Source organism: Drosophila ananassae, chromosome 2R, assembly GCF_017639315.1.
Source record: "Drosophila ananassae strain 14024-0371.13 chromosome 2R, ASM1763931v2, whole genome shotgun sequence".
Lineage (NCBI taxonomy): Eukaryota > Metazoa > Arthropoda > Insecta > Diptera > Drosophilidae > Drosophila > Drosophila ananassae.
In genome coordinates, this window is record NC_057928.1 from 20,647,544 (window position 1) to 20,672,624 (window position 25,081).

A 25,081-nucleotide genomic window follows, 5' to 3' on the forward strand; every position below is an offset into this window, starting at 1 on the left:
AAAATTAAGTGTTCGAGCTTCGATCGTACGAATTGCTAGGCTTGGGAAAATTTCCAACAGTCTTAGCTTAATGTTGGCTGAAAGGAGTTACGGTTGGTTTAACAATGATTCGCTTATTGTTTTAATGCGACAATAATCTCCAGATACTTCCTAGACATGAATTTTAAGAAAATAGTTGTTAAAATAAAAATAAAAACGAAAATGAGCAAGTATATACAGTCTTATGTTGCATACTTATAGGAGTATCCGATCATAAACTATCTTGAGTCTTGGGTGTTTGTACAGATATAACTAGCTAGACTTGTCCATTGGTGCCCAAACATAAAATCATCTAGAGAGCTATTTGGAAAAAAAATTAAAAAAATACTATGAAAAAGTGTATTCACAGTTCAATTCTTTGATGGTTTCAATTCAAAAGACATATGGATATGGCAGGATCGGTTGTGCGTATATTGATAAAATCGTTTGATGCGAAGACAAGATTAATCCAAGCATTTAACTTTATTAATGTATTTTAAACTTGAATTATCCAGAGTAATGCACGCTTACTGGCATTACCTAGATCGTTTTCATTTGCTTTGGGTGTTTTAGTTGGATTGTGGTGTATAGTGGTTGTTAGTTTATGGATTAATTGTTTAATAAATATATTGATATTGTTTGTTCCGGCCAATCGATGGCCACAAAACTTGTTAGCTCCTTCGTAAGTTTATTTATTGGAATATAACTTTTTTTCGTACATGTTTATAGGAATTTGATCTACTAAACATTTTTTAAAATTTTTTTCGAGATGGAATTTCTATAAATGTGACCCTCAAGTATTTATAAGAATTCCTTTTCCTTTGATTTTGGATATTTATAGGGATAATTTTTTAATGCTTATATGGACATAAATTTTATTCATAGATAGTGTATTGCGTACAATCTAAACGTATTGTTTTTTTTACTTTTCTGAGTGCAGTAATGGAAACATAATTTTAATTTCTTTCTCGTTCACTACCAGGGACATTTCGTAAATAATCTAACACACATATATAAAGTATTAAGTAGTTTTGAGATTGGTGGCAAGGTTCTCTAAAGGGCCTTTAACGCATTCAAATAAAACAGCAGCTAATTCAATATTTGGCTAGTTTCACAAATAACATGAGTAACACAAATCAAAAAACAGACAAAAATAACAGTGTCACATCCAATTCCTCAACTCGCACAATATAGGAAATGAAAACGTAACCAAATAGCAAGATGAACCGTGGCTTTTGCTCTGATTTCATTCGTTGCATGAGCTAGATGTTACCTCTAGAGTATGGGTTTATGGACTAATCAGTAAGTTATCCTCACGCGGTTAAGCAGGCTATTTTAATATTGTTTTTGTTTTTTTTTTCATTGGGTGCCTTCAGGTTTAGCAATGCAACACGTTTAATAATTTTCTTTTAGTTATATATATAGGTAGATTAATATCCGAACCGAATAAAGCATTTAATAAATGTTTATGTGACTTTATCAGAGAGTGTAATTGATTATTTTATCGCAAGTCTGGATCCTCGTCCGCAGCCTTCTTGATTCTAAGCAAAATTGTGGTGTACCACTGATCCAGCCGGGAGATGCTATCGTAATCCTTGACTGCTTCTGTGAATCCCTCAATGTTCTGCTCCTCCAGATGCTCGCACAGCACCTATAGAGACAATATTTTTACATCATGATGATAATATATCATATATTTTATACCTTAATAAGCTTGAACTCTCGAGAGTCCTGGAATGCTGGGTATTGCTGCGCATACTTCTCGATGGCATGTTGGGCGTTGAGCAAATCCACACTCAGGTGGCAGAGGGCAGCCCGGAAGAAGTACTCCTTGGCACTGTACTTGAGCAGAGAGCTCTCCAATGAAGAGGCAGCCACCTGCTCGTAAATGGATATTGCTTTCTCGTAATCCTCCAACTGAGCGGCATACTGGGCCACCTTCAGCATGCACTTGTTGGCCGAACTGACAGACTCCTCGCCCTTGAAGAAATCAGCAGCCTGCTCATAGTGCTGAATTGACTTAGCCTGGGATATATACAACAAAAATTAGCTTTATATAACATGAAATTCTTATGTTTATGTACCAGAGTTTGAGGATCAGCCTCGTACATCTCGGCAATGCTCTGATGATGCTTGGCAGCCATCGTGAATCGGCCCATATCCGTGTAGATATCGATGGACTTCATCAGGCAATTGACGGCGCTCTCCACATCCACCTTCTTGTAGCAGTTCGAGGCATCCACATAGCAGGTTCCAGCATCGTGGCGACTTCCGGCCCGAGCGTGTAGAGTGGCTGCCTCACAGAAGCATTCGCCAGCCTTTGTCCAGTTCTTGGACATCTTAAACATGTTGCCAGCCCGCTGGTAGCACTCGATGGCATCTTCCACCTTGTTAGAACCGCTAAAATAGGAAAGAGTTGTTTATAAATGATTTTTGTTAAATAAATAAACTATTTTTCTATATTAAATATCAGCCAATTTCAAATAACTTATTAATAACTGGTTAACGGGTAGTTAAAACTTTTGAAAACTATGAATCACCCCACGCATTCGAAAGTTATCGCCGACAAACAAGCACTTTGTGTGTATCATTCAACCTTTGGCAGAAAGAGTTATATGGCTTATCTATATTTGAATACATTGCAGCATAACCTGATATAGGCGATGATAATATAAAATCAACATTTTGCGTTCTAACCCAGAGAGGGGTGTGCGAAACAACTATACAGAAATACAGGTGTAGATGTTGATGAGAAAAGTTCGTTTTTATGTGAAATAATATCTTCAAATCTATTAAATTTATGCAGACGTATATTCCAACTCATTCCCATGCCAATATATACAAGATACGAACCCGAATAGTGATCCAAGAAAGCCCTTTTGTTGGGTCAACTTCTTCTCGGCCTCGGCCATCAGCTGGAGCGCCTTTTGCTCGTTATCACCCATGTTGTATATGTATCTCGAGGACTAGCGCTTTCCTCGCCACTTATCGCATCTAAAAGTTAAGATTTTTCTCGGCTTTGTCTGGATTTCCGCAGATTTTGCGAGTGTGTACGTATTGGAATCTTTAATTCTGCAGGAAAATAAAATCAATATGCGCAAGTTGCATATCGATTGGGTCGATGCTTCTAGTGCCTATCGCACAGTTGTTATCGATATTTGATACTCGTTACACATTCCAATCAGAAAACTGTTACAAACCAATTTTGCTTCTTAATATTTTATTAAATCGTTTATTATTCGCTTTCTGATTCGTAAGTGTTACAAACTTAATTCTATTATGTATCTATGAGGGAAATCGTGAAATATTTCGACAATTTCTATTTAATTCGAATTTCATCCAATCTGCACTGCAAATTAAAATGATAATTGATGTTTTAATGTTTCCAGCATATAAAATGGTCATCAGTCAGCTGGAGGCAAATAGAAAATATGTTTTTCTTCAGCCACAATTTAATCAATTCGGAAAAATTTCCTTATAATTTTATTAAATTTGTTCGAAAACCATAAAACAGATATATTTTTGAAGGTCGGCCCATCATTGTATAAAATGTATGAATTGATTATCGGCAAATGATGAAAGGGCGAAAACAATAAAACTTTAAATAAACATAGAGAACAGGCGTAAAAATTTAAACAGAAACTATTATAATTTAAAGGATTCGCGAATTGGTGGGGGTTGGTGGGCAGCCATAGACGAAGTCGGCCAAAGCTATGGGGACTTAACTTAAACTAACATTTGACCTTACAATGGTAGTTTGCTGGCATCGCTCAGATGAACATCTTCTCCAGCATTTTCCTAAGTTTCTCCTGGGCATAGCGGATCTTCTGGTACAGATCTTTAGACACTCCGTTCTCTACGATGGTAGAGAAACGGTAGGTGCGGAAATTCTTTTCGTGATCCATATAAGTTATGGCACTCATGCGCGGGCACAGAATAAGCTTCATGTGATCTGAGAAGTTGAGCTGGAAGGACAAATAAATGGTTAAAAAATGAATAGTTTAGTCTGGGACTTAATTTTACCTGCACGGAGCCGTTGGTGAGGTGCATCACCACGGCGCAGGTTGTACGGAACCAGGAATGTAAATGCGGCATACGCGAGATCTGATCGCTTTCGATGTTAACGTTGTTGGCGCCCGCCTTCACCAGATGCTCGATCATGTAGCGCTTGAAGTAGGACAGCAACTTCATCTTCTTATCGAGCGTCTTGCAATAATCGGTGGTGGTCATGTAGCTCTCCTTTCCATCTTTGTCGATGAAGTGCACGTTCATCTGGTTGGGCAGCAGAATAAGCTTTGTGGTGTCGTTGAACATCACGCCGATGCCCTCGTCGCACAGCTGGTACCCGAAGCCATATTTGTCACTGTAGTCGACCCATTTGGAAATCCAGAAGAGAGGCTGAGCTGCTGGGTCGGTGTTCTCGTCGCCCAGGTTTCCTTGCAGAATACGCGGCTAAAAGTGAACACTATTAAGAAACACTTGCTAAATAGGAATTATGAAAGATAATTACCTTTCCATTGATGAGATTAGTGAGCTGCTGGTACAGACTCTCGATGTCGCTGCGATAGTCCTCGCTGTGGCGACACACCTGGGCTGAGGCTGTGATGGCATCATGAAGATTGGCCTTGAGGAATGTAGACTCCAACCGGGTGTCGTCCCTAATGCCATTCATCTCTGATAGCGGCTTACGGTGGATCGAGTCCTCGATGATTTCGTTGTTACCCAGACGCGGAGCCATCGTCAGGCAAGAACTGGGCAAGAACATGGGCACCTTCGAGCCCTTGAGGAACTCAAAGTTCAGCAGCTGACCGATGGCAGGTCGGCTCTCTGGATTCGGCTGCAGCATGGCAATAACCATATCGGCAGCTGGTTTCCTTAAGTAACTGGGTACCCGGTACTCGCACTTCTTGATCTTCGAGTAGGTGTCCTTTAGGGTCTTGGTCTCAAACGGCGGCTGACCCACCAGTAATGTGTACATGACACAGCCGATCGACCAAATGTCTACCTCAAACGAGTGCCCCTTCTTGGTGAGGATCTCCGGGGCAATGTAGTTTGGTGTTCCGCACAAAGTCTTCTTCCGCTCGCCCTCATATTCGATGCGTGTAGCCAGACCGAAGTCGCCGATTTTCACATGCAACAAATCGTTCAAGAAGAGATTTCCCAGCTTCAAGTCACGATGGATGATCCGGTTGTCGTGCAGATACTTGACGCCCTGAATGATCTGATAGATGTAGTACCGGCACTCGAACTCCGTAATGCTTTTCCTCCGCTTGTGCAGCTCCATCATGGACTAATCATTAGAGATAAAGGATTAATTAAATAATTGGTGTGTGAGGGGGATGATATTCATTACCCGTTTCTTGCATAGCTCCAGCACAATGTATATGTTTTGGGGATCTTCGAAATAGCTGTGGAACTTGACTATATTCGGATGGTTGAGGCTGCGGTGGATGGTGATCTCCTGAGCTGTCTTCTCCTTTTGATTGTGCTTGATCATCAGCTTCTTGGAGACGATCTTGCCGGCGAACACATCGTCGGTGTCCACATCAATAATTTCGTAGCATTTGGCGAAACCACCCTAGAAGGAAAGAATAATTTGTGAGAGAGTCCTTTACACCTAACCTTCTAGATCCCCACTGATTAAGAACCAATCAATGGCAATCAAGATTAAATTAATTTTAATTTTTAAATGCATATTTAACAAGTCGCGCCAAAACTTAACAAAAAAGAGAAAAAACACAACTGTCTGCATTGCCTTGTGTTCCTTCATTCTCACGCATACAGACACACATGTTCCTCGAGCAACAACAACAACAAAGGAACGAAAGGGCGCAAAGGAGACAAAAAAAACGTTCGCTCGTTGAGGACATAGCCGCATGCGTAGACGCTACAGGAACTTCTTTTTAGAGATCCCGCATCCGGACTCACCTTTCCAAAGAACCGCATGCGTTTGTAGGTCTTTCGCTGGTTGGCGTCATGTAGGCGATCCGGAATATCCGAGCTCTTATCGTCGGGCTTTGCGGCCATCTTGCAGACTTTTTTCTTTTGGGGCTCCTTTTTGCACTGGCGTTCTCGAGGTGGTCGCAAAAATTCCTTTGCGCGTCGAGTCCAATTTAGATCACACCGAATGCCGCGGGAAATGGGGACGAATTGCGAGATCCACACAATTGACAGGAAAAGCAGCAATCAGTTTCAAGTTAGGCCCTTGGCCCGACAACAGCGATATGGCTCAGAAAACAGACGCAAAGCGGAGAACGCGCGGAACCGTTCGATTTTTTTGAAAATGCTGTGAATGTAGAGATGGTAAATGCCGATGTCGCCAATATAAATGGTCGGTAGTGTTGAACAACGTGAATTTTAGCCGTTATTAATTTAAATTGTTACTGGAATTTCGTTTTAAAAAAATTGATGAAATTAGAAAATTGTTCCCAATTATTGATGTTTTTTAGTAAGATAAAATGATGAAAATGAAAATCGTACTTTTAATCATATGACTGCTACCTTTTTTCAAATTTTTATCGATGATTTTTGGTATATTTTTTACGAAAGTAGTTATCGGTTAGGGTTGGAAAACGTTTAGGGTAGCCGTTAGAGTTTTCAAATATTATTTTTTAATGTCCGTCAAATTAGCGTCGCCTAGTTAGCGTCGAAGTGGAACGGTGGAATTGGAACACAGCAACGAATTTTTTTATTTTCAATTATTTTACTGTTTAGCCACTAAATTGATTGAAATAAAGCTTAGAATTGTAAAGAATTGAATAATTTATAGTTTTTTCTTACTTTGGGCGGGATCCTCAACTTTAAAATACCATTAAAATACATTTGAAAAATTGGCCCCACACTGTTTTGGGTCCTAGCTCAGAAATAAGAGGAGGCCCCAAAAAGCCCGATATTGCAGCTAATAGGTCAAAATATTGAGGGTAATTCCTGAAAGTTTCATAAAAATCGCTCCCTACGTTTTGGAGAAAATCGGATAAAAGTGGGCCAATCTCGTTGACGGCCCATTCAAAAATGACCACCAAAAATTGTTTTTAATATTCTGAAGCTCCAAGAGGAGGCCCCCATATGCACGGTAGTTGAGTCGATGTATCACCTTTTCTAGTATATCTGGAGCAAAAATCATTCAAATCGCTCCCTACAATTTTGAGAAAATCGATTTATAGTTCCCCATTGATTTTAATTGATAAGGGAGGCGCCAACTCGTGAACCGGAACCAGTCCACGAACAAGTTCGTTCCACTAGTTCCAAATCTACAGACCGCCTTTGTTGGGCATGAATATGCTTATTGAGTCCTTTACAGAGGATGCCCCATTATGCACGGTATGCCGTTGCAAAGCTAATTTTTCATATAATTTAATAAGACTATTTGCATTAAAATCGGTCCCTACGATTTGACGCAATTTATCTTTAAAAATTTCTGAATTTTCTTTACCAATACTGGACCTTGTTCCAAACACAAATCGCGCCAATGTTAAATTTGAATGGCCCCACATGCTTTCTTTATGGAGGATGCCCCATTTTGCACGGTATACCATTGTAAAGCTAATTTTTTTCTGAATCGAATGAGATTATTTCTATCAGAATCGCTCCCTACGATTCGATGGAATCAAGTCTTGAAAATTTCTGAACCTATTTTACCAATACTGGCCCCATAACCGCTTCACATGTTTTGATGCTGGCCAACATGGCGGCAGCCATGATCGAATTTGAATTTCCCCATTATCTCCCCTTATAGAGGATGCCCCATTTTGCACGGTATATCACGAGAAAGCTAATTTTTTGCTTAATCGAATACCGGTAGTTCCATTCAAATCGCTCCCTACGATTCGATGGAATTAAGTTGGGCCCGGAACCCTGCATCGCCAGAAGGAACAGCAGCAGGACAAGCAGAAGCAGGACCAGCAGCAGTTGAACTCGCAGCAGAAGATGGTGCCGAACTTGCCGGTGCAGAAAACGCCTGATTGGCCGATCAATAAAATATATGTTACCAAGAAAATAAATTAAAAATAAAATGAAATAAAAATAAAAAAAAAAATTCAAATGAATAATTTACATTTTATTTTTATGTGTTATTTTTTAGGTGTTATTTTATTATTCTTGTTTCTTCAGCCATCCAGAATAGCCAGCAGCCTGTTGGGATTGGAGAGGAATGCGGGCGTGTCGACAGTCACATAGATATGCAGAGCCGGCATAATGTCGATGAAGTAGTCGATGCCGTCCTTCTTGAATACCTGGTAGATCAGTTCCAGCATCTGCCACGTCTCGGGCGAGATGGACTTGGCCGCCAAAATTTAAAATATAGACCTTCATTGAGGAGGACGTCGGGATGCTTCTCCATCACACTGAGCAGAGTCTCGATGGTGTTGAGCAGACTCATGGCGGTGATGGCCTTCTCGTCGGATCCCTCCTCGGGCTCCAGCACCTGGCTGAAGGTGGTTGCCAAGTGCTGGCAAATCTCGGTGGCCACCGGCAACAGTTGCTCCGTTAAGGTGCACACGATCTTTTGCATCACGTTGGTCAGATCTTCGTTCTCGGTTTCACGGTTAACCAATAATGGTGAGCAACTCCTTGGTGATGTTCTTAATCTGACCCTCAACGGATTGGGTCGCCTCGTCCTGGGATGAGAGGAACATCTGCAGGCCAATGATCGCCTCCACTTTAAAGGGCAGTTCCTTGTCCGTTAGCAGGGCGTTCGTGGTCAGCCGCATGACCTCCGCCAGGTCCTGGGGATTCTTTATCTGCACTTCGCAGAAATAGTGCAGAACCCAACATGCACGCGCTCGCATATTGCCGGCGGGATTCTGGAACTCCGGGAAAAGTATGTGGTTAGCATAGATACCACTTGGTCCCGGTATTGAGCCTTCTTCAGCAGGACATCCGCTAATGTTCCAATCATGTGCGGAGCACCATCCTTTTGCTTGTAGTCCGCATTCGGCGACGTGATGACCTGCATAATTGTGCTCATGGCCTTGCGTTTCTTGCACATGGAATGCAGCATGAATTGGGCAGCCATAACTGGCGTGGCATAGTCCTCAAATATATCTGAAAATTAGGGAATTAAGTAGGTTCTTTTGTTTCAACAGATTCCTATTATTTACCAAACTTCAGGCGGACATACTCGTCCCTTCTCCCGCAGGTCCTAATCTGAGTCGGTGAATGACATGATGGGGAATATCGCATCCTGAATAATAGTGGCAGTTATTGTGCGGCTTGATTAGCTTCCAGGTATAGGCCTGGCTTACACTAAAAAGTGTAATAACATAAATAATATTATTATTAGGGATTAGGGATAAAGTGGCAGGTACTTACGCATTCTTCAGATAGTTGAGCACATTCGTGAGGACACGCGGCGCGACATAGATACGATTTCAGTACTGGTCGAGGATCTTGAGAAACAACCCCAGGACACCTTAGCTGAACGTTGGCGAGCACTCAGCGAATTTTAGGTAATTTTCACTAACTACGTTGCTGAGACTTCCATACCTAAAAAAGAAAAACAGAAAAATTAATGTTTTCGGCAAACAATTTGTGATTCTTTGGGAAACTTACCATTCGAACATGCAAACCATGAAGTGGAGAGCCCACTTCTTGGTCTTCCAGTAGGCGAATTTGGTGTGCTCATCATCGTCCAAATGGGAGCTATCGGACACATCCCAATCCCATTGGGGGTGAGGCAGGCTGTACTGCGTAAGGGCGAAGAAGATCTTAAGGATGTGCTTCTGGAGCAGCACCGACTGCTCGGTCAGGAGGCGCACCAACATCGGCAGCAAGAGCTTCATGGCCTCGTTCATGGGCGTTTGCTTCTCGCTCCGCTTGTACTCGTAGGTCTTCACCGGCTGGTACATGTTCATCAGGGCGCCACTCCAGCCGTTGACATCATGATTCTGCAGATAGATAGCTGATGTTGTCCACCACCTGGGGTCATAGTCCCGGAAAGTCCCCCTTGATCATGTGATTCAAGAGTTTACAAGAGTTTAATTCTAAAATGAAAGTCACATTAAATGAAGTCGAAGTGAAATCTACTAATCTTACCTGACGAAGCCAACCACACGGCAATGTTGTGGAAGGGCGTAATAATGGTCCTCATTCTCCTCCGCTCCGTCGGGACTGGCTCCTTTCGAGATGGCCGTAGCACTGACCTTAAGCCGTAGTCCCGTGGCACAGATTTCCAAAGAGCCAAAGCTGAGTTTCTATAAGATTACGATGATTATGATATGAGTTATTTCAAAATTCCATGTGTAGTACCCACCTTATTGGCCCACTCCGACAGATACAGCTGACGCAGTGGCTCCTGCAAACTCGTCACTTGCAGGCTCGTCACTTTGTCTGTAGTGATGCGGTAGTGATCCCAGGCAAGTGACATCGAAGCTACAAATGGCGTCCTTGGCCACGGCCGTGAAGAGTTGCTCGATCTGGGCCTGCACAATGTTGCTGATCCGCAAGCCACGTCCCCTTGAGCGCCCACTGTAGTGAGATGAAGAATAGTTCGAATCACTGCTACCAATGTGGGATTCCGAGTTGCCGGAGCGCTAAGAGCCAGAGAATTCAGCCCAACTGGAGGGTGATCCTATGCGCATCAGCTTCTTTTGCCTGCCACATATAATAAATATTTTAAAATCATTTACAAGTGAATACAAAACACCTTACCTAAAATCAGCAGCTGCTGAGATGCGCGATCCTCGGTTGCGTACATGCTTGTGGAATGGCGCCCATTCAGTGTTGAAAATAGGCCAACACATGTGGCTGTTGAGCTTTTACAACATTGTGCTGTTAAGCACCTGTTAAGCATGTACAAATTTGAATACTTAATTCCATCGAATCGTAGGGAGCGATTTGAATGAAACTACCGGTATTCGATTAAGCAAAAAATTAGCTTTCTCGTGATATACCGTGCAAAATGGGGCATCCTCTATAAGGGGAGATAATGGGGAAATTCAAATTCGATCATGGCTGCCGCCATGTTAGCCAGCATCAAAACATGTGAAGCGGTTATGGGGCCAGTATTGGTAAAATAGGTTCAGAAATTTTCAAGACTTGATTCCATCGAATCGTAGGGAGCGATTCTGATAGAAATAATCTCATTCGATTCAGAAAAAAATTAGCTTTACAATGGTATACCGTGCAAAATGGGGCATCATCCATAAAGAAAGCATGTGGGGCCATTCAAATTTAACATTGGCGCGATTTGTGTTTGGAACAAGGTCCAGTATTGGTAAAGAAAATTCAGAAATTTTTAAAGATAAATTGCGTCAAATCGTAGGGACCGATTTTAATGCAAATAGTCTTATTAAATTATATGAAAAATTAGCTTTGCAACGGCATACCGTGCATAATGGGGCATCCTCTGTAAAGGACTCAATAAGCATATTCATGCCCAACAAAGGCGGTCTGTAGATTTGGAACTAGTGGAACGAACTTGTTCGTGGACTGGTTCCGGTTCACGAGTTGGCGCCTCCCTTATCAATTAAAATCAATGGGGAACTATAAATCGATTTTCTCAAAATTGTAGGGAGCGATTTGAATGATTTTTGCTCCAGATATACTAGAAAAGGTGATACATCGACTCAACTACCGTGCATATGGGGGCCTCCTCTTGGAGCTTCAGAATATTAAAAACAATTTTTGGTGGTCATTTTTGAATGGGCCGTCAACGAGATTGGCCCACTTTTATCCGATTTTCTCCAAAACGTAGGGAGCGATTTTTATGAAACTTTCAGGAATTACCCTCAATATTTTGACCTATTAGCTGCAATATCGGGCTTTTTGGGGCCTCCTCTTATTTCTGAGCTAGGACCCAAAACAGTGTGGGGCCAATTTTTCAAATGTATTTTAATGGTATTTTAAGGTTGTTGATCCCGCCCAAAGTAAGAAAATACTATAAATTCTTCAATTCTTAACAATTCTAAACTTTATTTCAATCAATTTAGTGGCTAAACAGTAAAATAATTGAAAATAAAAAAATTCGTTGCTGTGTTCCGATTCCACCGTTCCACTTCGACGCTAACTAGGCGACGCTATTTTGACGGACATTATTTTTTAACTATATCTATCTATAATATGTATGGAATTCCAATTATCACCGAAAATTATAAAAATGAAGACACGAAATTAGTTCACTTAATAATTTTATTAAATAATCCCCAAATATTGTTTTTCTACATTGATTTAATAACGACTATGACTTCCCCAGTATTGGTGTTGATCTTTCACTTTTTAGATTTTGACTTTGTTGCTGATATTTTGAAGATTTTTTCGGATTCTCTTGAATTGCTTAATTGTTTGTTCTATGTTTTAAGATCTATTGGGGGTCTCTTGGTTATTGCCATCGTTACATTCTTCTGGGTTTACTTTTTACAAGCTGCCCCCATTTTGGCTCTTGTTGCTGGTTCTGTATTCTTTTTTTGTTTTCTTTCTTTCTTTCTTTCAATTCTTCAATGGATTCCTTAAAATTAGAGAATTGTGGTTTTAGCTTTTAGTTGTCGTTAATACATAAATTATTACATTAAATATATTATCAATAGTTTAGTTTCATAGTTGGTTGCTTTGCCAGTGTTAATGCCAGTCTCTCCAAATGCCTTATATTTCCGTGTGGTTGAGTGGGTGTGGCTTTTTGTGTGTTTGGGTATGATTGGCCCATTGTGTGGTGTGAGTTTCGCCGTGAGCGTGTCCTATAGTTTTTTTCTGGTCTCAACACATTTATAACGCCTATGCATCTCGTACCCCAACTTCTTCCATTTGCTCCTACTCCTCCGCACTGATCTCGCTCCCAAAGTTGAACTAGAAATAGGCGACTTGATACAGCATCTCTCAGCTGGATCCGGGACTTGAGTTCGCCAGACTCCGCTGCAACCGCAGCCACTCCACAAACTCATCCAACATGACAGGCCCTAGGAATGACACAAATATTACTTAATTACAAGTTCTGGATCACATTATGATATACTTACATGCCCCATCTATATCGTAGTTGGACAAATCAATGCAGATGGTGCGCGAAAACTCTAGAATATTACACCACTGATCCTTGTTGATCACCTTGTACTTTGATTGCTCTAGAAACTGTGCGAACTGTGGATATAGTGGCCAGTGCTTGCCAAGTAACAGCTGCAGCATGGCCTTGGCTGTAAGAATGTCCATACTTCGTTGATCAGAATCCTGAAAAAATAGAAAAAGGATTACATTTATTTTATTCCTTCTAAAGGAGTATAAATCTCTACTTACCTTGGCAAAATCGTAGGCGTATCTGTAGATGCTTTTGAAGGAGTTGGGATCATTGAGTATGCTGCGCAGATAGTCCAGTTTCACAACCATTTTCGCTGCCGAGTCACACTCGAGATCTGTGAGACCCTTCAGCCACTCTTGCTGACTAAAGAAGCCCATCTGGGTGGCACCCATTTTGTAGGCCAGCACCAGCATCACAATGTTCTCGGGCTCCACGCCGATATCCTCGCAGAATTTCTCCATACCGTCGGGACCTGATCAGATACAATTATGTAAACCTGTGGCACTTTTTAGAATATTTTTTGAAGAACCTACCCAGTGTCTCTGGTTCGTCGGGAGTAGTGTATTCTTGGAACCATGTCAGACATCGCTTTTGGCTGAATCCATCTTCTGCTCTGATATGGCGTCTGAAGTTAATATTAAGAGATATTATATTTATTTAGTATTTGTTTTTATTAACCCACTCTGCCATTGGTTAAAATCATCTATAGTTTTTAGAAATAAAAACACACTTATAGACCAGAGTTTTAATCGAATCTATCGCCGACTACTGGTGGCCTCTTTTTGTTTATTGTATTCGACTTTGTCTCATTTCTCAGGGGGTTTCTTTCTGAATGTTGGTCCCCTAAAAATAGCGATAGTAAACACGGCAGAGCAGACGAGCAGAGACGAGGCCATTGTCAAGAGCATCAGTGCTCTGGGAAACAAATAAAAATAAAATAACGCCATCCAAGATATGACAAATAGAATTGAGATGAAAGTGCAGCATAGTAGGACTAATTTATTTAATAGAAATCTATATTACTATTCTTCCCATGGAAGGATGGCTAACTTTTATTAGAAAGATTATATAATACAGTTTTTTAAGGTAGAAGTTATACAAGAAGCTTCTATTAATAATAGTAGATATAATAGTATATCTAAATAGTATGAAAATAGATAAGTTTCATAATCTTGTATTACTTCTTATGCTTCAGAAAATCTATAACACTATCTACATATAATTTGTAGCCCCTAAATTTCCCCCAGTGTACTGGCACATGTATGTGTCCACATCTGCTTCAGCGTCCCATCGCCGGCGACTGCGCAGGTCAAAAGCGAGAGTGAAGTCCCATCGGGGAACGGGCGAGGAATGGGCAATGGAGCAGTGGGGTTTGGGGTTTGGGGTTTGGGGTTGGAGGGGCTCTTATTTTAGTCCTCAGTGGCAGTGGGTGGATTTCATCAGAAGACTGCTGCTGCTCCAGAGCACTCGGAATTTATTTGGGCCAGTTGTGCGCAGGAGCCGAAACAGGAAACACGTCGTAGTTGCGTTGTGCCGAGACTGCAGCGTAAAATTGTCATTGGAATTGTCCAGTAATAGAGTGCTAAAAGGGTTCCCACAAAAATAACATGAAACTAACCATCGGTGGAATGTCCATGGCCAGGCTACAAGGATTGGGGATAGGCGTCAACCTAGCCATTGTTATCTCATCGCTCCTGGCACTTTTTGGTAAGCATTAGATACTTGGTGGGGGGCCAAAAGGAATACGAGAGATTCGGTTCATGGATGGTAGGGGACTGTTGGGGGGCAGCACCAAAAATCGATACTGTCGAGGACGGGTTCTGACACACTGACTGAAAAATGAATTAAACTGGATGACTGGACGAACAACCTGTGAATCGTGTGCAATTTTTTGGTTTTTTTCAGCAACTGCCGCTCACGGGCTACAGCTGCCCGTCTTCTCAACCAAAACGCCAAGGGTCAGCAAGTACACAACAAAATCGCCATCGGTAAGACAACCAAGTCCTCCTCCTGCTAATACCCCTCCTTAAATTAAGTTGAACTTCTCTGGTAGGCCTCGTCGATGAATCATGATGCTACTGCCTCGCTTTATCGCTTCAATGCCACCAACGGCATCACCTGCATCTTGATGCAAGTGGACGGCCTGATCAGCATCAAGTATCGGAACAAGCTGAACGAGGACGTGGAGGCGGATCTGTATATGCCGGACGATCCCCAGTTGAGTGGCGAGTGTGTCGAGTCGAATCTGGAGATACTGACCATGGACTTTAAAGGTTTCCGCCTGTCCATGACATTCAAAAAGGTGCGTGGGTTGATGCGGGCTGGAAATGCCACCCTTAAGGTCAAAGGTTGGCATCAACAACTGACCTAAGTGTTGAATTTTTCAACCATTTCATATTAATTTCCATCAAAATGACTTTGAAAAGTAGATTAAACTATAAATTAAGTTTAAATTCTTTTCTTTTTTAATAATTTTCTTGAAAAACAGTCACCTGGCGGCGAGGGCTGGTACATCAACCTGTTCGAGCTCAGCTATTCCTCCTCGAACCCACTCTTCGAGCACCCCGATCGCCCAGGACTGGACGTGAAACTAACCTCGCCCGCCCAGTCACTCATGTACTTCCCGACCCCAGTCGGAAAGTCCTACGTTTGCGACAAGGAACAGGCTGTGATTATGTACGCCCCCCATGATTCCGGCGACCAGTCCGGTCATATAGCCCGTCTCTATCTGCGCGATATGCACATGCAGAGCTTCATGTTCAAGGACAGCGGCAAGTGGGGTCCGTCGTTCCACTGCAGCGCCACCGGATCTTATCGCGACGAGACGGCGCCCCTGGCCGTGGGAACAGCTCTGGCCATCGCCGTACTGCTAACCATATCGGGCTACGGCGGCTGGAGGTATGACTATAAGCGTTCCCATTCCAATTGAATAAATATGCTAATGGGATTCATTTTCGCTTCAGGTACTTCAAAATCAAGAAGGTCCAGTACGGATCAATGGAGTGAGGCTATGAAGTGAAGTAATGCGTTCGTTTTCGTTCAACTATTTGATCATATCGTTGTCTACACATATCCCCCACGTTTGTTGGATCTATTGCAATCCTGTAGTCCTATAATTTAAAAAAAAAAACATTAAGAGTCTAAAATGCGAATTGCGATTCTGTCTGGGGCAGTTTACGAGAAAAATAATTGAGAAAGTAACTAAAGATACATATATGAGAAATGCAAATGTCTTCCATATTGTTAAAGTATAAAATAATAGTGCACCGTATATATGATTATTAAATGTTAATATATATATATGAATATACATCATGGATAACCGAAAACAAATTATTATTTAAATTATTTAAATGGTAAAACAATGCTTAGCGAAAGACCAATGTTGGCACAGTGGACGGCGAATCTTATACTCTCCTGTTTCAGAAAATTTTTAAAAAAGAAAAACCTATTACCGAATACGAATACTCTCTCGTTTTATATGACACATTTTTGAAATGATATCTCCTCCTGCACCTCCTCTAAAAACATTCATTACATTACAAGTTTGTCTCTTTGCCAATTGAAATATTGAAGAAGGATGTGAGTGGGGAAGGGCTTTTGTTTATATAACTAGTATTAAAGAGTTGATAAAAAAAATTTGAAAATAAAATCTGATGCCTGCTGAAAAATATTGAGTTTTAATGGGAGGATAATTACTAAACTTATTAACCTTTTAGTTATTTTAATTTAAAATATTTTTAGCCTTTTATTGATTAGTTATTCGTTATATTTTTGATAAGACCAAGCTCTTTCCGACTAATCAATACAATCAAAAGAAAATACAAGATTGTATAATTTATTTAAATAATTTGGAAGGCAATCTTTTTATCTCTTTATATTTGATTTTAAATCTTGTCACTAAGAAGATACATTTTTATCTTAAATCTCAATCTCTCTCCATACACTTTTCTCACGTTTAGTAATTTTCGGAAAATCAAAGAAAATCCCCTTTTGTGTGCATTTTTGGCATTGAATATTGGCCGAAAATCTCTACACCGGAAATCAGATGATTTTCTGAACAGATGATACGACCTGCTTATTGTTATTTTACTTTTTCTTTTTCTGTTTCTGTGTGTGTGTGAGTGTGTGTAGAAAGTCCCCGCCCCTATTCCCTATACCATATATGTCCTTATCCCTAATGCAGTTCGGCTCACCTGCTGCTCTGTTGTGTTGGTATGCTGGTGTAGCTGGTGCGGGCTCTCTTCGACTGACCATCCATGTTGTCACCGATATCTGCAGCTCGGCGTTTACCCCGTGGCATGACTTATTGTGATGTGATTTCCAGATTTATTCCGCCTGTGTCCTCCCCAGCAGGCCAGCGAGACTTCTGATTGTTATTTTTAAGATCTGTGGTGGGTATACGAAGAAATTTGCGAAATTGGTATTGTGTGTATCGGATGCACTTACCGCTGAGTTTTATAGAGACCAGGTTTACTATAGCGTCAAGGTGGTTAACTGTTTCGGGGGTGAGAAATAACCAAAAGTTTATAGGACACAGTACACAGTATGCAGTTCGGTGGGGTTACAATAAATTAAGACTATTCCAGGGGAGTTTTTGAGTTTTTTGATAGGCAGTAGTTGCGATTTTTCGCCCAACCTTCCGACTTGACAGTTTCACGGGATGCACAGGACATCGGGGGATACATATAGCGCATATATACGCACAGCCTACATAACAATACGTGCGTAGATATGTGAATACTCGCGTTTATGAACGTTTGTACCCAAGTATGTATGTGAGTTTTACAACTTCACGGCACTTCACACGAAGAAACACCGGCTGCTGGAGAGAACTCGGCTCTGGAATCGGACACGGACACTACGGTGGTCCTTACGGCCGGAGATGTCGGTTCGGGGAGATCCTGGCAGCGGCAGCAGCAGCAGCAGCTGATGTGACAGACGTCGGCCTGCGCGTGCTTTTGCTCGTTTTTGCTTTTATGCGTCGAACGTCGCCACACCAATAATATGCAGTTCCGCTTCACCCAGCTGGCGTACAATCAATCTAATATCAATTTTATTCCAATTGTACGGTCCACTAATACGTTTAAATGGGGAAATTATTTAGAATTTTACCATAATTTTCAAAATCAATGTATAATTTAGCTGGCGTTCGGTGTCTAGTTTGTAGCGTGACCAAAGTACTTAAGCCCTAAAACGCCGCTCGCGGTTGGTCACATTGAAAAGCATTTCTTCACCGATTGTGGTAATTTTAACTACTCTCCATTCATTATATTTAAATAATAGATTTAATTTGTTTGTATATTCAGCTAATCAGCCAATGAGATCAATTTAATTTAATTAAATTTGTCAGAAACAGTGAAAACATACCGTTATCAAATTATCGTTATCGCGTTATCGATATACTGATAAGAAATGGGTTGTTGATGTAGACTTGGTGCGTGATATGAAAAATCAATTTTTCCCAATTGTAAACAGAATGTGAGACAAAGAAGGGAGAAAACGCTTTTTAAATACGCCACCATGCCCAGCTCGTATTTGTTTGCCGCCAGCAGCGAGGGACGTGTTTATACGCTGTCCACCAGCTCAGCAGCCTGGCGGGAACTTCCTTATCTGGGACTGGAGTTCAAGAAGATCTGCGCTGTTCCCAATTACCTATGGGCTATTGGCGGTGACCGACAAGTGTACGTTCATGTTCACGGATTGGATGTGCCCATTAGGATAAGGGAAGAGTCCTACGAGAACGAGCGATGGCTGCCCATCGAAGGATTCTCGAAAACCCTGCTCCCCACGGATCGCTACAAGTACTCCTCGGCGGATGGCAGCGTGGAACGGAGTGTGGACAAAATTCGCCTGCCCTCGATGGCTTGGCAATGGGATGGTGACTGGCATCTGGATCTCGAGCTCGACGGCCAGCAGCTGCCGGAAGATGGCTGGATGTACGCCCTCGATTTTCCGGCTACCTATTCGGCCAAGAAATCCTGGAACTCGTATGTGCGTCGCAGGAAGTGGATTCGCTTTCGGCGTTACGCTGCTTTAAACAGCTGGTGTGCTGTTGCTCCACTGCACAAGGATCCCACCCAGGAGCCATTCATTGACGTGGCAATAGGAGGAACCCATGTTCCCAATGCCCCAGCAGGCACTTTGTGTGTTTGGGCCATCACTGCTCACGGTAGGGCCATGTTCCGCACTGGAGTGTCCAAGACGGCGCCCGAGGGTCTACGTTGGACGGCCGTGCCCACCCCGACTGGGAGTGAGCTCTCCCAAATAAGCGTGGGACCAACCGGCTTGGTCTGGGCGGTTTTGTACAATGGCCGTGTTATAGTTCGGACCGGGGTGACCCGGGATAATCTGTCGGGTGAGGCGTGGCTGGACGTTAAGACTCCGGTAGCAGCAACAACTCTCCGCATCGTTCACGTTTCCGTCGGCACGGATGCAGTGTGGTGTGTGACGAACGACCATCATGCCTGGTTTAGGAGGGGCATCAAAGGAGAGGCAGCTGGGATAAGCGAGGACTCGGCAATAGGCAAGGGCTGGGTGGAAATGGTGGGCAACATCTCTATGATATCCGTGGCAGCAAACGATCAGGTGGGTCCCAATCTCTTAAAGCTCAGTATCTAATATAATAAAATATACTTTCTCAGGTCTTTGCCGTGGGTGCCGCGGACCGATGCTTGTACCATCGCTCTGGAGTCACTGCCGCCGATCCCACGGGCAAAAAGTGGCGCCTCATTCAGTGCCCCATGCAAATAAGTCGCACTTCCAGCTCTCTCTCGATTGTTTCCCGTAAGAGTGGTGGCAGCAGCTCCACTCCGGGCTCCAAGCACCAGAGTTTTTCGAATCTGTACTCGAAGGAGAAGGAAAAGGGCGTCGTGGAGACGTGTGCAGTTATCGAAACAGTACTGAACAGTTCTACCGGCTCTTGTGTCAGCAATGGTGCTCCTAGTCTACTCAAAAACGAGCGCTGGAAACTAAGCGCAGATTCTCCCCCCACAATAGGAAGCTTGAATCTAAACGATCGGCACAAGCAGCGCACAGCTGCTCTGCGGGAAACGTCACACGCCTCCAGCGCCCCGGCAGCCGACGTAGTGGAGATCACTGGCAAATTCGAGACACAGCTAAGAAATCCACGTGCCTGGTCGCCAGTGCGTAGTGTTGGCTCCGTTGTGGGCATGGAAGCACATCCGGAATCGGACTCAGCAGTATTCGAATCAGACTCGACCCACCACGGATCGGATGTGTTCTTGGGAGAGGACGACGACCATACGGGATCTCAATTCTGGACCGAGTGTGGCATTCTTTGGAGCTGTGTGGCTCCGGGAGCAGTGACTGTGGATGCCAGCAACATGCCCAATTGGTTCAACGAGCAGTCGGCCAGTGACAGTAAAGTGGACGTGAATGCCAATTGGCGGAAGGACATTCTCAGCAAACTGCAGCGAAGGCAGGAGATGCTTGCCAAATTGCAGACTGTGGCCAAGTTCGAAAAGGCGGTGGAAATGTCCTCGTGGGTGAAATCGGCCGATGCTCGTTATCAGCGTCCTGGGGGAGAGTTCGAGGACTGTGTCATAGAACTGGAGTGGGTCAGTGGAAGTGGAAACACCTCGCAGTCAGGTGACTCGGGAACTTTTACGGTGCTTAGTCCGGATGGGGCTGCCACAAAGATTCAGTTCCCTCTTTCTGACATCACGTGCGTGCAGTGCTGCAGTGAAGCCGGATCCCCAAGGATTGCTATTCATGCACCCCACCTGCCTGTCAACTGTTCTCCGGTTAAGCTGCAGTTTTCCAGCGACTCGGAGATGGAGGATTGGCTTTCCCATCTCTCCTCCGTTTGCAGCCAAATGAATGCGCTGATCGGAAAGCCCGCTAGCAATGCCATTTGGTTGACCAGCGAACTGGGTGATGTGTTCGTCTTTGACGCGGCCAACATGAAGGCTCAGCAAACTACCGAACCAGGCGAGGGATTCATGGAAAAGATGGACGTCTCTACGTGTGAGACCCCCTACTACAACACTCTCTACAATGGGTGAGTGGGTGGTGGTCTCTAAATTACAATTTACACTATAAGTTACAACCTTTTTTAAATAGAATGCCATGTGGTACTGAACTGGAAATATCCGGCTGCGTTTATGATGATGCGGATCAAATTCGTTTCGATCTGCAATCCCACTACACTATCAAGGTGCAACCGCATCGCGTGGAGAAGCAACGTGTCATAGCTTTGCATTTGAATCCGCGCTTCAATGAACGAACTACTGTCCTCAATTCCATGAAGGAATCCGAGTGGCTGGACGAGATTCGTAATGACAAGATGGTCTTCGCACCAGGAGCAACATTTAGCTTGAAAATAAAGTGAGTAGGCTTAATAGCATCCATCCCTGAACCAAAGTAATGCTGATTTCTTATAGAGCCCTGCCGGATCACTACCTGATCATTGTCAATAATGCGGTTTACACGGACTACAAATACCGCATTGATCCGGAGAGCGTGACCCGGCTTTACGTGAGTGGGCGTATTAAGCTCTTTAGTGTGCTGTACCGCTGTCCCTCGCCCATCATCTCCATGGAGCGGATGCACTGGCGGCAAATGGGCGGCCACGTCAAACGGGTCTTCAATAGTGGGGCAGATGTGGTCTGGGGCATCTCATGTGACAACACCGCCTGGGTCTACAACGGCGGTTGGGGTGGAATGTTCCTCAAGGGCTTGGAGGGCTCTGGCAAAATCAACGCCATGATAGACACGCACACCTACTATGTGTATGAGAATCAGCGATGGAATCCCATCAGTGGATTTACGGCAAAGAGTTTGCCCACAGACCGGCACATGTGGAGCGATGCCAGTGGGCGCCAGAAACGCAGCAAAGAGCACACCAAGCTGTTGTCCACCCACTGCGAGTGGATCTCCGACTGGGCCATCGACTACAATATTCCGGGGGGTGCCGACAAGGAGGGTTGGCAGTATGCCATTGACTTTCCTGCCAACTACCATGCCCACAAAAAGCTCACCGACTGTGTGCGACGCCGGCGGTGGATGAAGAGGTGCCGGCTTACCAGTAGTGGACCTTGGCAGGAGCTCAGCCAGTCCAAGATACTCGATGCTGCTCTGCAGGTACTACATTACACCATTTTTCAAAATCAAGTCAAAAATTAATTGAAATCTATTAAGGTATTGGATGATGATGTGGACAGTGGCCAGGGCGACCGAAACCAATTAGTGGCGGCTTGGGCTATCGCCTCCAACGGCGATGTGCTCATCCGACATGGAGTATGCAGTCAGAATCCGCGAGGTGATGCCTGGGAGCACATTGCCAGCGACCAGCCGCTCGTGGGGATTAGCGTAGGGCCAACTGGTCAGGTCTGGACTGTGGCCCGGAACGGTATGGTATTCTTCCGGTATGGAATCAGTCAACAAAATCCGTGTGGTGATGCCTGGCAGCAGGTAGAGGCTCCGGCCGGAGTCACCTTCAAGGCAATAAGCGTTGGACGCGCGGGTATTTGGGCTCTGGACAACCAGCAGCGCCTGGCTGTAAGGAAAGAGATATCTAGGACCTTTCCCGAAGGATCCCACTGGCAGTTTCTGCCCAACGCAGCCAACGTTCCACCGCACACGGAACAGCACTGTGGATTCCGATCGGTGTCGGTGGGCTCCGAGGTATGGGCCATTTCCCTCAACGGCATCATTTGCAAGCGCTGCGGGATCACCAAAGAGAATCCAGCCGGCGTGGGCTGGAACCTTGGCATTGCAGTAAGTATTTTGACCAATTCTTGTTATTTTTCAAATTATAATACTTCATTTTTAATTAATTTTCAGGGCCAGTGGCAAAATGTGTCTGTGGAAGGATATATGTAAAGGACCTGATTTCTATGTACCCCGAAATCCTATTTACAAACATTCTATTTATGTGTACTAATTGCTTTTTACCATTATCGCCAATGCCTTTCCAAAGTATTTGAAGTCAAATAATTCCAATATAGGCTTATTACATTTCATATTTAAGATGTATTTATTTATTTTAATAAGTGGTATATATTATTTATACAAATATTTCTATATTTTTAAGTTAAATTATGAAACAGAGTGTTAGGCTTAACAAACAGTCGCGATTATTTATTGAATCAAATTGTAAACCAATATTAAACCTCAATATTAAAAGTATTAATGTAAAAAACTAAAAACTTCACAAAACTTTAGGGTAAACCTTATTTCAAATTTTAAACCCTTAATTTAGTCGGTATATCGATAGTTTATTGAAAAACAGGTATCGATATTGGCAATATATTTCTCATCCCTAGCGTAGGTGTATTGTTTATATTCTTCCGCACAACCAGAAAACATTTGTTTATTTCCTTATTAATAAATATACGTGTTACTATGTCTGATTATGACAATATACGCATCAAGAAACTTGTTTTAAAGGGAGAAAAACACAAGTATATAACATATTCATTTCTGCAAATTCCTTTGAATTAAATGTGTGGGTTTTCAGGAAAAGCAAGAAACGTAAGAAGGACAAGGATGAACCGGGATCTTCGAAGAAGCCCAAGGTCGTGGTGGATGAAGACGCAGTGGCGCATGGAGGCTGGTGGACGGCCAAGACTGCTGCAGACATAACTGGCACTGTTTCCATCGAATTTGGAGATCGCTGCTATCTAAAGGCGTTGGATAATGGGTATAGACTTTCCTCGATTTTTAATGAATTAAAGTTTAAAAGCACTGCTTCATTTTAGTCTGTTTACTCTGGGCGCGCCACACAACGAGGGAGATGGCCCTCACCCTGAAGAGATATTTACAGCCTTCCCCGTCAATGACCGAAAGGTATCCTTTAAATCAGGTTACGGAAAATATCTTAAGATTGAAAAAGACGGCATGGTCACGGGACGATCTGAAGCTGTTGGAAGCATGGAACAATGGGAGCCAGTATTTGAGGTGCTTACAGCATTTATTTGAAACCATTATTCTTTTGCTAAACTAGACCGTTTTAATAGGATAACCGAATGGCTCTGTTGGCGGAAACGGGACACTTTATGTCTATTGACCCCGAAGACGATGCTTGCGTGGCGCTACGGAAGAAGGTTGGCCAACACGAAGTCTGCATAGTGCGGAGCAATGCTTCAAGAGATGTTGTCGTGGACACGGAGCCCAAAGAGGAAAAGGGTGACCTAGGCGAAGTGGAAAGGAATTATGTGTATGTTTGTTTAAATATTGCTATTGATGTGGATTTTTTTTCATTAAAACTCTTTATCCCACAGGAAAAAGTTCCAGAAATTCCAGGATAAAAAGATGCGAATCAACCAAAACAGCATCAAGGAACTTGAAGACGCCAAATCGCAAGGTTCCTTGCATGAAGCTCTGTTAGACAGAAGAAGCAAAATGAAGGCAGATCGGTATTGCAAATAAATGGGTACAATTGTCCTAAAAATATGACATTTTCTGTAATGCGTTTTTAATAGAAAATTGGATTATAAAAGTTGAAATTTTAATGAATTGTATTTGTCACTTAGACTATTGTTCTTTTATAAAATGAATGACAAAAACTGACGTTTATATTATACATTTTCCGACAATAGACTATAAATACTCATTAATCGAACCTTTTTTTATATGTTCAATATTTTCTTTTCATTACCAACATAAACACTAGTTGCCTGTTATTTATTTATTGGCTTACAGTAACAATCCCCACAGATATCCAATTTAATATCGAAGTTAACATAAAAGTTACACATTCCAAATGCAATATCAATACGGGTTGCACACAGATTTAAGCATGCAGATTTGGGATTAATTTGTTTTGGATTTGAGAGACAGTTCGGGTAACTGTCCAGCAGACTTTCCACCCCTGCTTTGGCCGTTAGAAGGAAGCCTTTAGCCGGCAAGCTGGAACTAGCAACAGACGGCGTCACAACATGACACGAGCCCAACCACCCGCCGCCACCCAACCACTCTAGTCGGTCGGTACCGGAGCCACCCCCCTGACAGGCGAACCAGGCGAACAACAACCAACCCACCACCATCACTTTTTCTCTCAGCTCGCTCTCTGCGCACTCCTCACTCCGGCAGCAG

At 43.0% G+C, this 25,081-nt stretch overlaps 6 protein-coding genes, 1 long non-coding RNA gene and 1 pseudogene across 9 annotated transcripts; 4 read left to right on the forward strand and 4 right to left on the reverse strand.

Annotated features, from left to right (window-relative positions):
* Positions 1-653: 653 nt before the first annotated feature.
* LOC6492927 (alpha-soluble NSF attachment protein) lies at positions 654-3,142 on the reverse strand. The gene is made up of 4 exons (XM_001956629.4): positions 2,872-3,142; positions 2,103-2,418; positions 1,723-2,043; positions 654-1,669 (listed from the first exon to the last, which is right to left on the reverse strand). The coding sequence occupies exons 1-4, from the start codon at positions 2,961-2,963 to the stop codon at positions 1,520-1,522; spliced, it is 879 nt and encodes a 292-aa protein (XP_001956665.1). The 5' UTR covers positions 2,964-3,142; the 3' UTR covers positions 654-1,519.
* Positions 3,143-3,169: 27 nt separating this feature from the next.
* On the forward strand, positions 3,170-3,654 carry LOC116655861. Its single transcript, XR_004310940.2, has 2 exons — positions 3,170-3,271; positions 3,408-3,654. It is a non-coding gene; the product is annotated as an uncharacterized LOC116655861 (long non-coding RNA).
* On the reverse strand, positions 3,470-6,465 carry LOC6492926 (serine/threonine-protein kinase polo). Its single transcript, XM_001956628.4, has 5 exons — positions 5,947-6,465; positions 5,372-5,596; positions 4,529-5,308; positions 4,042-4,470; positions 3,470-3,983 (listed from the first exon to the last, which is right to left on the reverse strand). The coding sequence occupies exons 1-5, from the start codon at positions 6,043-6,045 to the stop codon at positions 3,789-3,791; spliced, it is 1,728 nt and encodes a 575-aa protein (XP_001956664.1). The 5' UTR covers positions 6,046-6,465; the 3' UTR covers positions 3,470-3,788.
* A 1,589-nt stretch (positions 6,466-8,054) lies between these two features.
* Positions 8,055-11,384, reverse strand: LOC6492925 (annotated as a pseudogene).
* Positions 11,385-12,427: 1,043 nt separating this feature from the next.
* LOC6492924 (DCN1-like protein 4) lies at positions 12,428-18,216 on the reverse strand. 3 transcript variants are annotated; one of them, XM_001956625.4, is made up of 7 exons: positions 18,137-18,216; positions 17,471-17,518; positions 17,218-17,410; positions 13,555-13,646; positions 13,240-13,493; positions 12,966-13,173; positions 12,428-12,905 (listed from the first exon to the last, which is right to left on the reverse strand). In XM_001956625.4, exons 3-7 carry the CDS (start codon positions 17,322-17,324, stop codon positions 12,826-12,828), a joined length of 741 nt encoding a protein of 246 aa, XP_001956661.1. In that variant the 5' UTR covers positions 17,325-17,410; positions 17,471-17,518; positions 18,137-18,216; the 3' UTR covers positions 12,428-12,825. The 3 variants fall into 3 exon arrangements, 2 of the variants coding, with proteins under 2 accessions (XP_001956661.1, XP_032310449.1); XR_001408842.3 differs by having other exon boundaries at positions 12,428-12,460; positions 12,739-12,905; positions 17,471-18,204; XM_032454558.2 differs by lacking the exons at positions 17,218-17,410; positions 17,471-17,518; positions 18,137-18,216 and adding an exon at positions 13,704-13,788.
* LOC6507105 lies at positions 14,444-16,685 on the forward strand. Its single transcript, XM_001956626.4, has 5 exons — positions 14,444-14,728; positions 14,927-15,009; positions 15,075-15,323; positions 15,510-15,919; positions 15,985-16,685. The coding sequence occupies exons 1-5, from the start codon at positions 14,629-14,631 to the stop codon at positions 16,025-16,027; spliced, it is 885 nt and encodes a 294-aa protein (XP_001956662.1). The 5' UTR covers positions 14,444-14,628; the 3' UTR covers positions 16,028-16,685.
* A 172-nt stretch (positions 18,217-18,388) lies between the features above and the next one.
* On the forward strand, positions 18,389-23,007 carry LOC6507106 (tectonin beta-propeller repeat-containing protein). Its single transcript, XM_001956624.4, has 6 exons — positions 18,389-19,609; positions 19,666-21,044; positions 21,107-21,370; positions 21,427-22,126; positions 22,184-22,762; positions 22,829-23,007. The coding sequence occupies exons 1-6, from the start codon at positions 18,545-18,547 to the stop codon at positions 22,865-22,867; spliced, it is 4,026 nt and encodes a 1,341-aa protein (XP_001956660.1). The 5' UTR covers positions 18,389-18,544; the 3' UTR covers positions 22,868-23,007.
* A 249-nt stretch (positions 23,008-23,256) lies between these two features.
* LOC6507107 (protein FRG1 homolog) lies at positions 23,257-24,543 on the forward strand. The gene is made up of 5 exons (XM_001956623.4): positions 23,257-23,448; positions 23,505-23,687; positions 23,746-23,944; positions 24,004-24,203; positions 24,268-24,543. Exons 1-5 carry the CDS (start codon positions 23,390-23,392, stop codon positions 24,413-24,415), a joined length of 789 nt encoding a protein of 262 aa, XP_001956659.1. The 5' UTR covers positions 23,257-23,389; the 3' UTR covers positions 24,416-24,543.
* The last annotated feature ends 538 nt before the right edge of the window (positions 24,544-25,081 follow it).

What these genes read in the sequence shown, in the direction of transcription:
- LOC6492926 (XM_001956628.4), bottom strand. Translation starts at nt 6,045, where the DNA reads ATGGCCGCAAAGCCCGACGATAAGAGCTCGGATATTCCGGATCGCCTA. An exon ending in CTAATCTCATCAATGGAAAG is followed by an intron (nt 4,471 to 4,528) that starts GTAATTATCTTT and finishes GTTCACTTTTAG; the next exon opens with CCGCGTATTCTGCAAGGAAA. An exon ending in TCACCAACGGCTCCGTGCAG is followed by an intron (nt 3,984 to 4,041) that starts GTAAAATTAAGT and finishes TTGTCCTTCCAG; the next exon opens with CTCAACTTCTCAGATCACAT.
- LOC6507105 (XM_001956626.4), top strand. Translation starts at nt 14,629, where the DNA reads ATGAAACTAACCATCGGTGGAATGTCCATGGCCAGGCTACAAGGATTG. An exon ending in ATCGCTCCTGGCACTTTTTG is followed by an intron (nt 14,729 to 14,926) that starts GTAAGCATTAGA and finishes GGTTTTTTTCAG; the next exon opens with CAACTGCCGCTCACGGGCTA. An exon ending in ACACAACAAAATCGCCATCG is followed by an intron (nt 15,010 to 15,074) that starts GTAAGACAACCA and finishes CTTCTCTGGTAG; the next exon opens with GCCTCGTCGATGAATCATGA.
- LOC6492924 (XM_001956625.4), bottom strand. Translation starts at nt 17,324, where the DNA reads ATGCCACGGGGTAAACGCCGAGCTGCAGATATCGGTGACAACATGGAT. An exon ending in CGACGAACCAGAGACACTGG is followed by an intron (nt 13,494 to 13,554) that starts GTAGGTTCTTCA and finishes GTATCTGATCAG; the next exon opens with GTCCCGACGGTATGGAGAAA. An exon ending in ACGCCTACGATTTTGCCAAG is followed by an intron (nt 13,174 to 13,239) that starts GTAAGTAGAGAT and finishes CTATTTTTTCAG; the next exon opens with GATTCTGATCAACGAAGTAT.
- LOC6507106 (XM_001956624.4), top strand. Translation starts at nt 18,545, where the DNA reads ATGCCCAGCTCGTATTTGTTTGCCGCCAGCAGCGAGGGACGTGTTTAT. An exon ending in TACAACACTCTCTACAATGG is followed by an intron (nt 21,045 to 21,106) that starts GTGAGTGGGTGG and finishes TTTTTTAAATAG; the next exon opens with AATGCCATGTGGTACTGAAC. An exon ending in ACATTTAGCTTGAAAATAAA is followed by an intron (nt 21,371 to 21,426) that starts GTGAGTAGGCTT and finishes GATTTCTTATAG; the next exon opens with AGCCCTGCCGGATCACTACC.
- LOC6507107 (XM_001956623.4), top strand. Translation starts at nt 23,390, where the DNA reads ATGTCTGATTATGACAATATACGCATCAAGAAACTTGTTTTAAAGGGA. An exon ending in TTAAAGGGAGAAAAACACAA is followed by an intron (nt 23,449 to 23,504) that starts GTATATAACATA and finishes GTGGGTTTTCAG; the next exon opens with GAAAAGCAAGAAACGTAAGA. An exon ending in AATGGGAGCCAGTATTTGAG is followed by an intron (nt 23,945 to 24,003) that starts GTGCTTACAGCA and finishes CCGTTTTAATAG; the next exon opens with GATAACCGAATGGCTCTGTT.
- LOC6492927 (XM_001956629.4), bottom strand. Translation starts at nt 2,963, where the DNA reads ATGGGTGATAACGAGCAAAAGGCGCTCCAGCTGATGGCCGAGGCCGAG. An exon ending in AGGCTGATCCTCAAACTCTG is followed by an intron (nt 2,044 to 2,102) that starts GTACATAAACAT and finishes TATATATCCCAG; the next exon opens with GCTAAGTCAATTCAGCACTA. An exon ending in GAGAGTTCAAGCTTATTAAG is followed by an intron (nt 1,670 to 1,722) that starts GTATAAAATATA and finishes TTGTCTCTATAG; the next exon opens with GTGCTGTGCGAGCATCTGGA.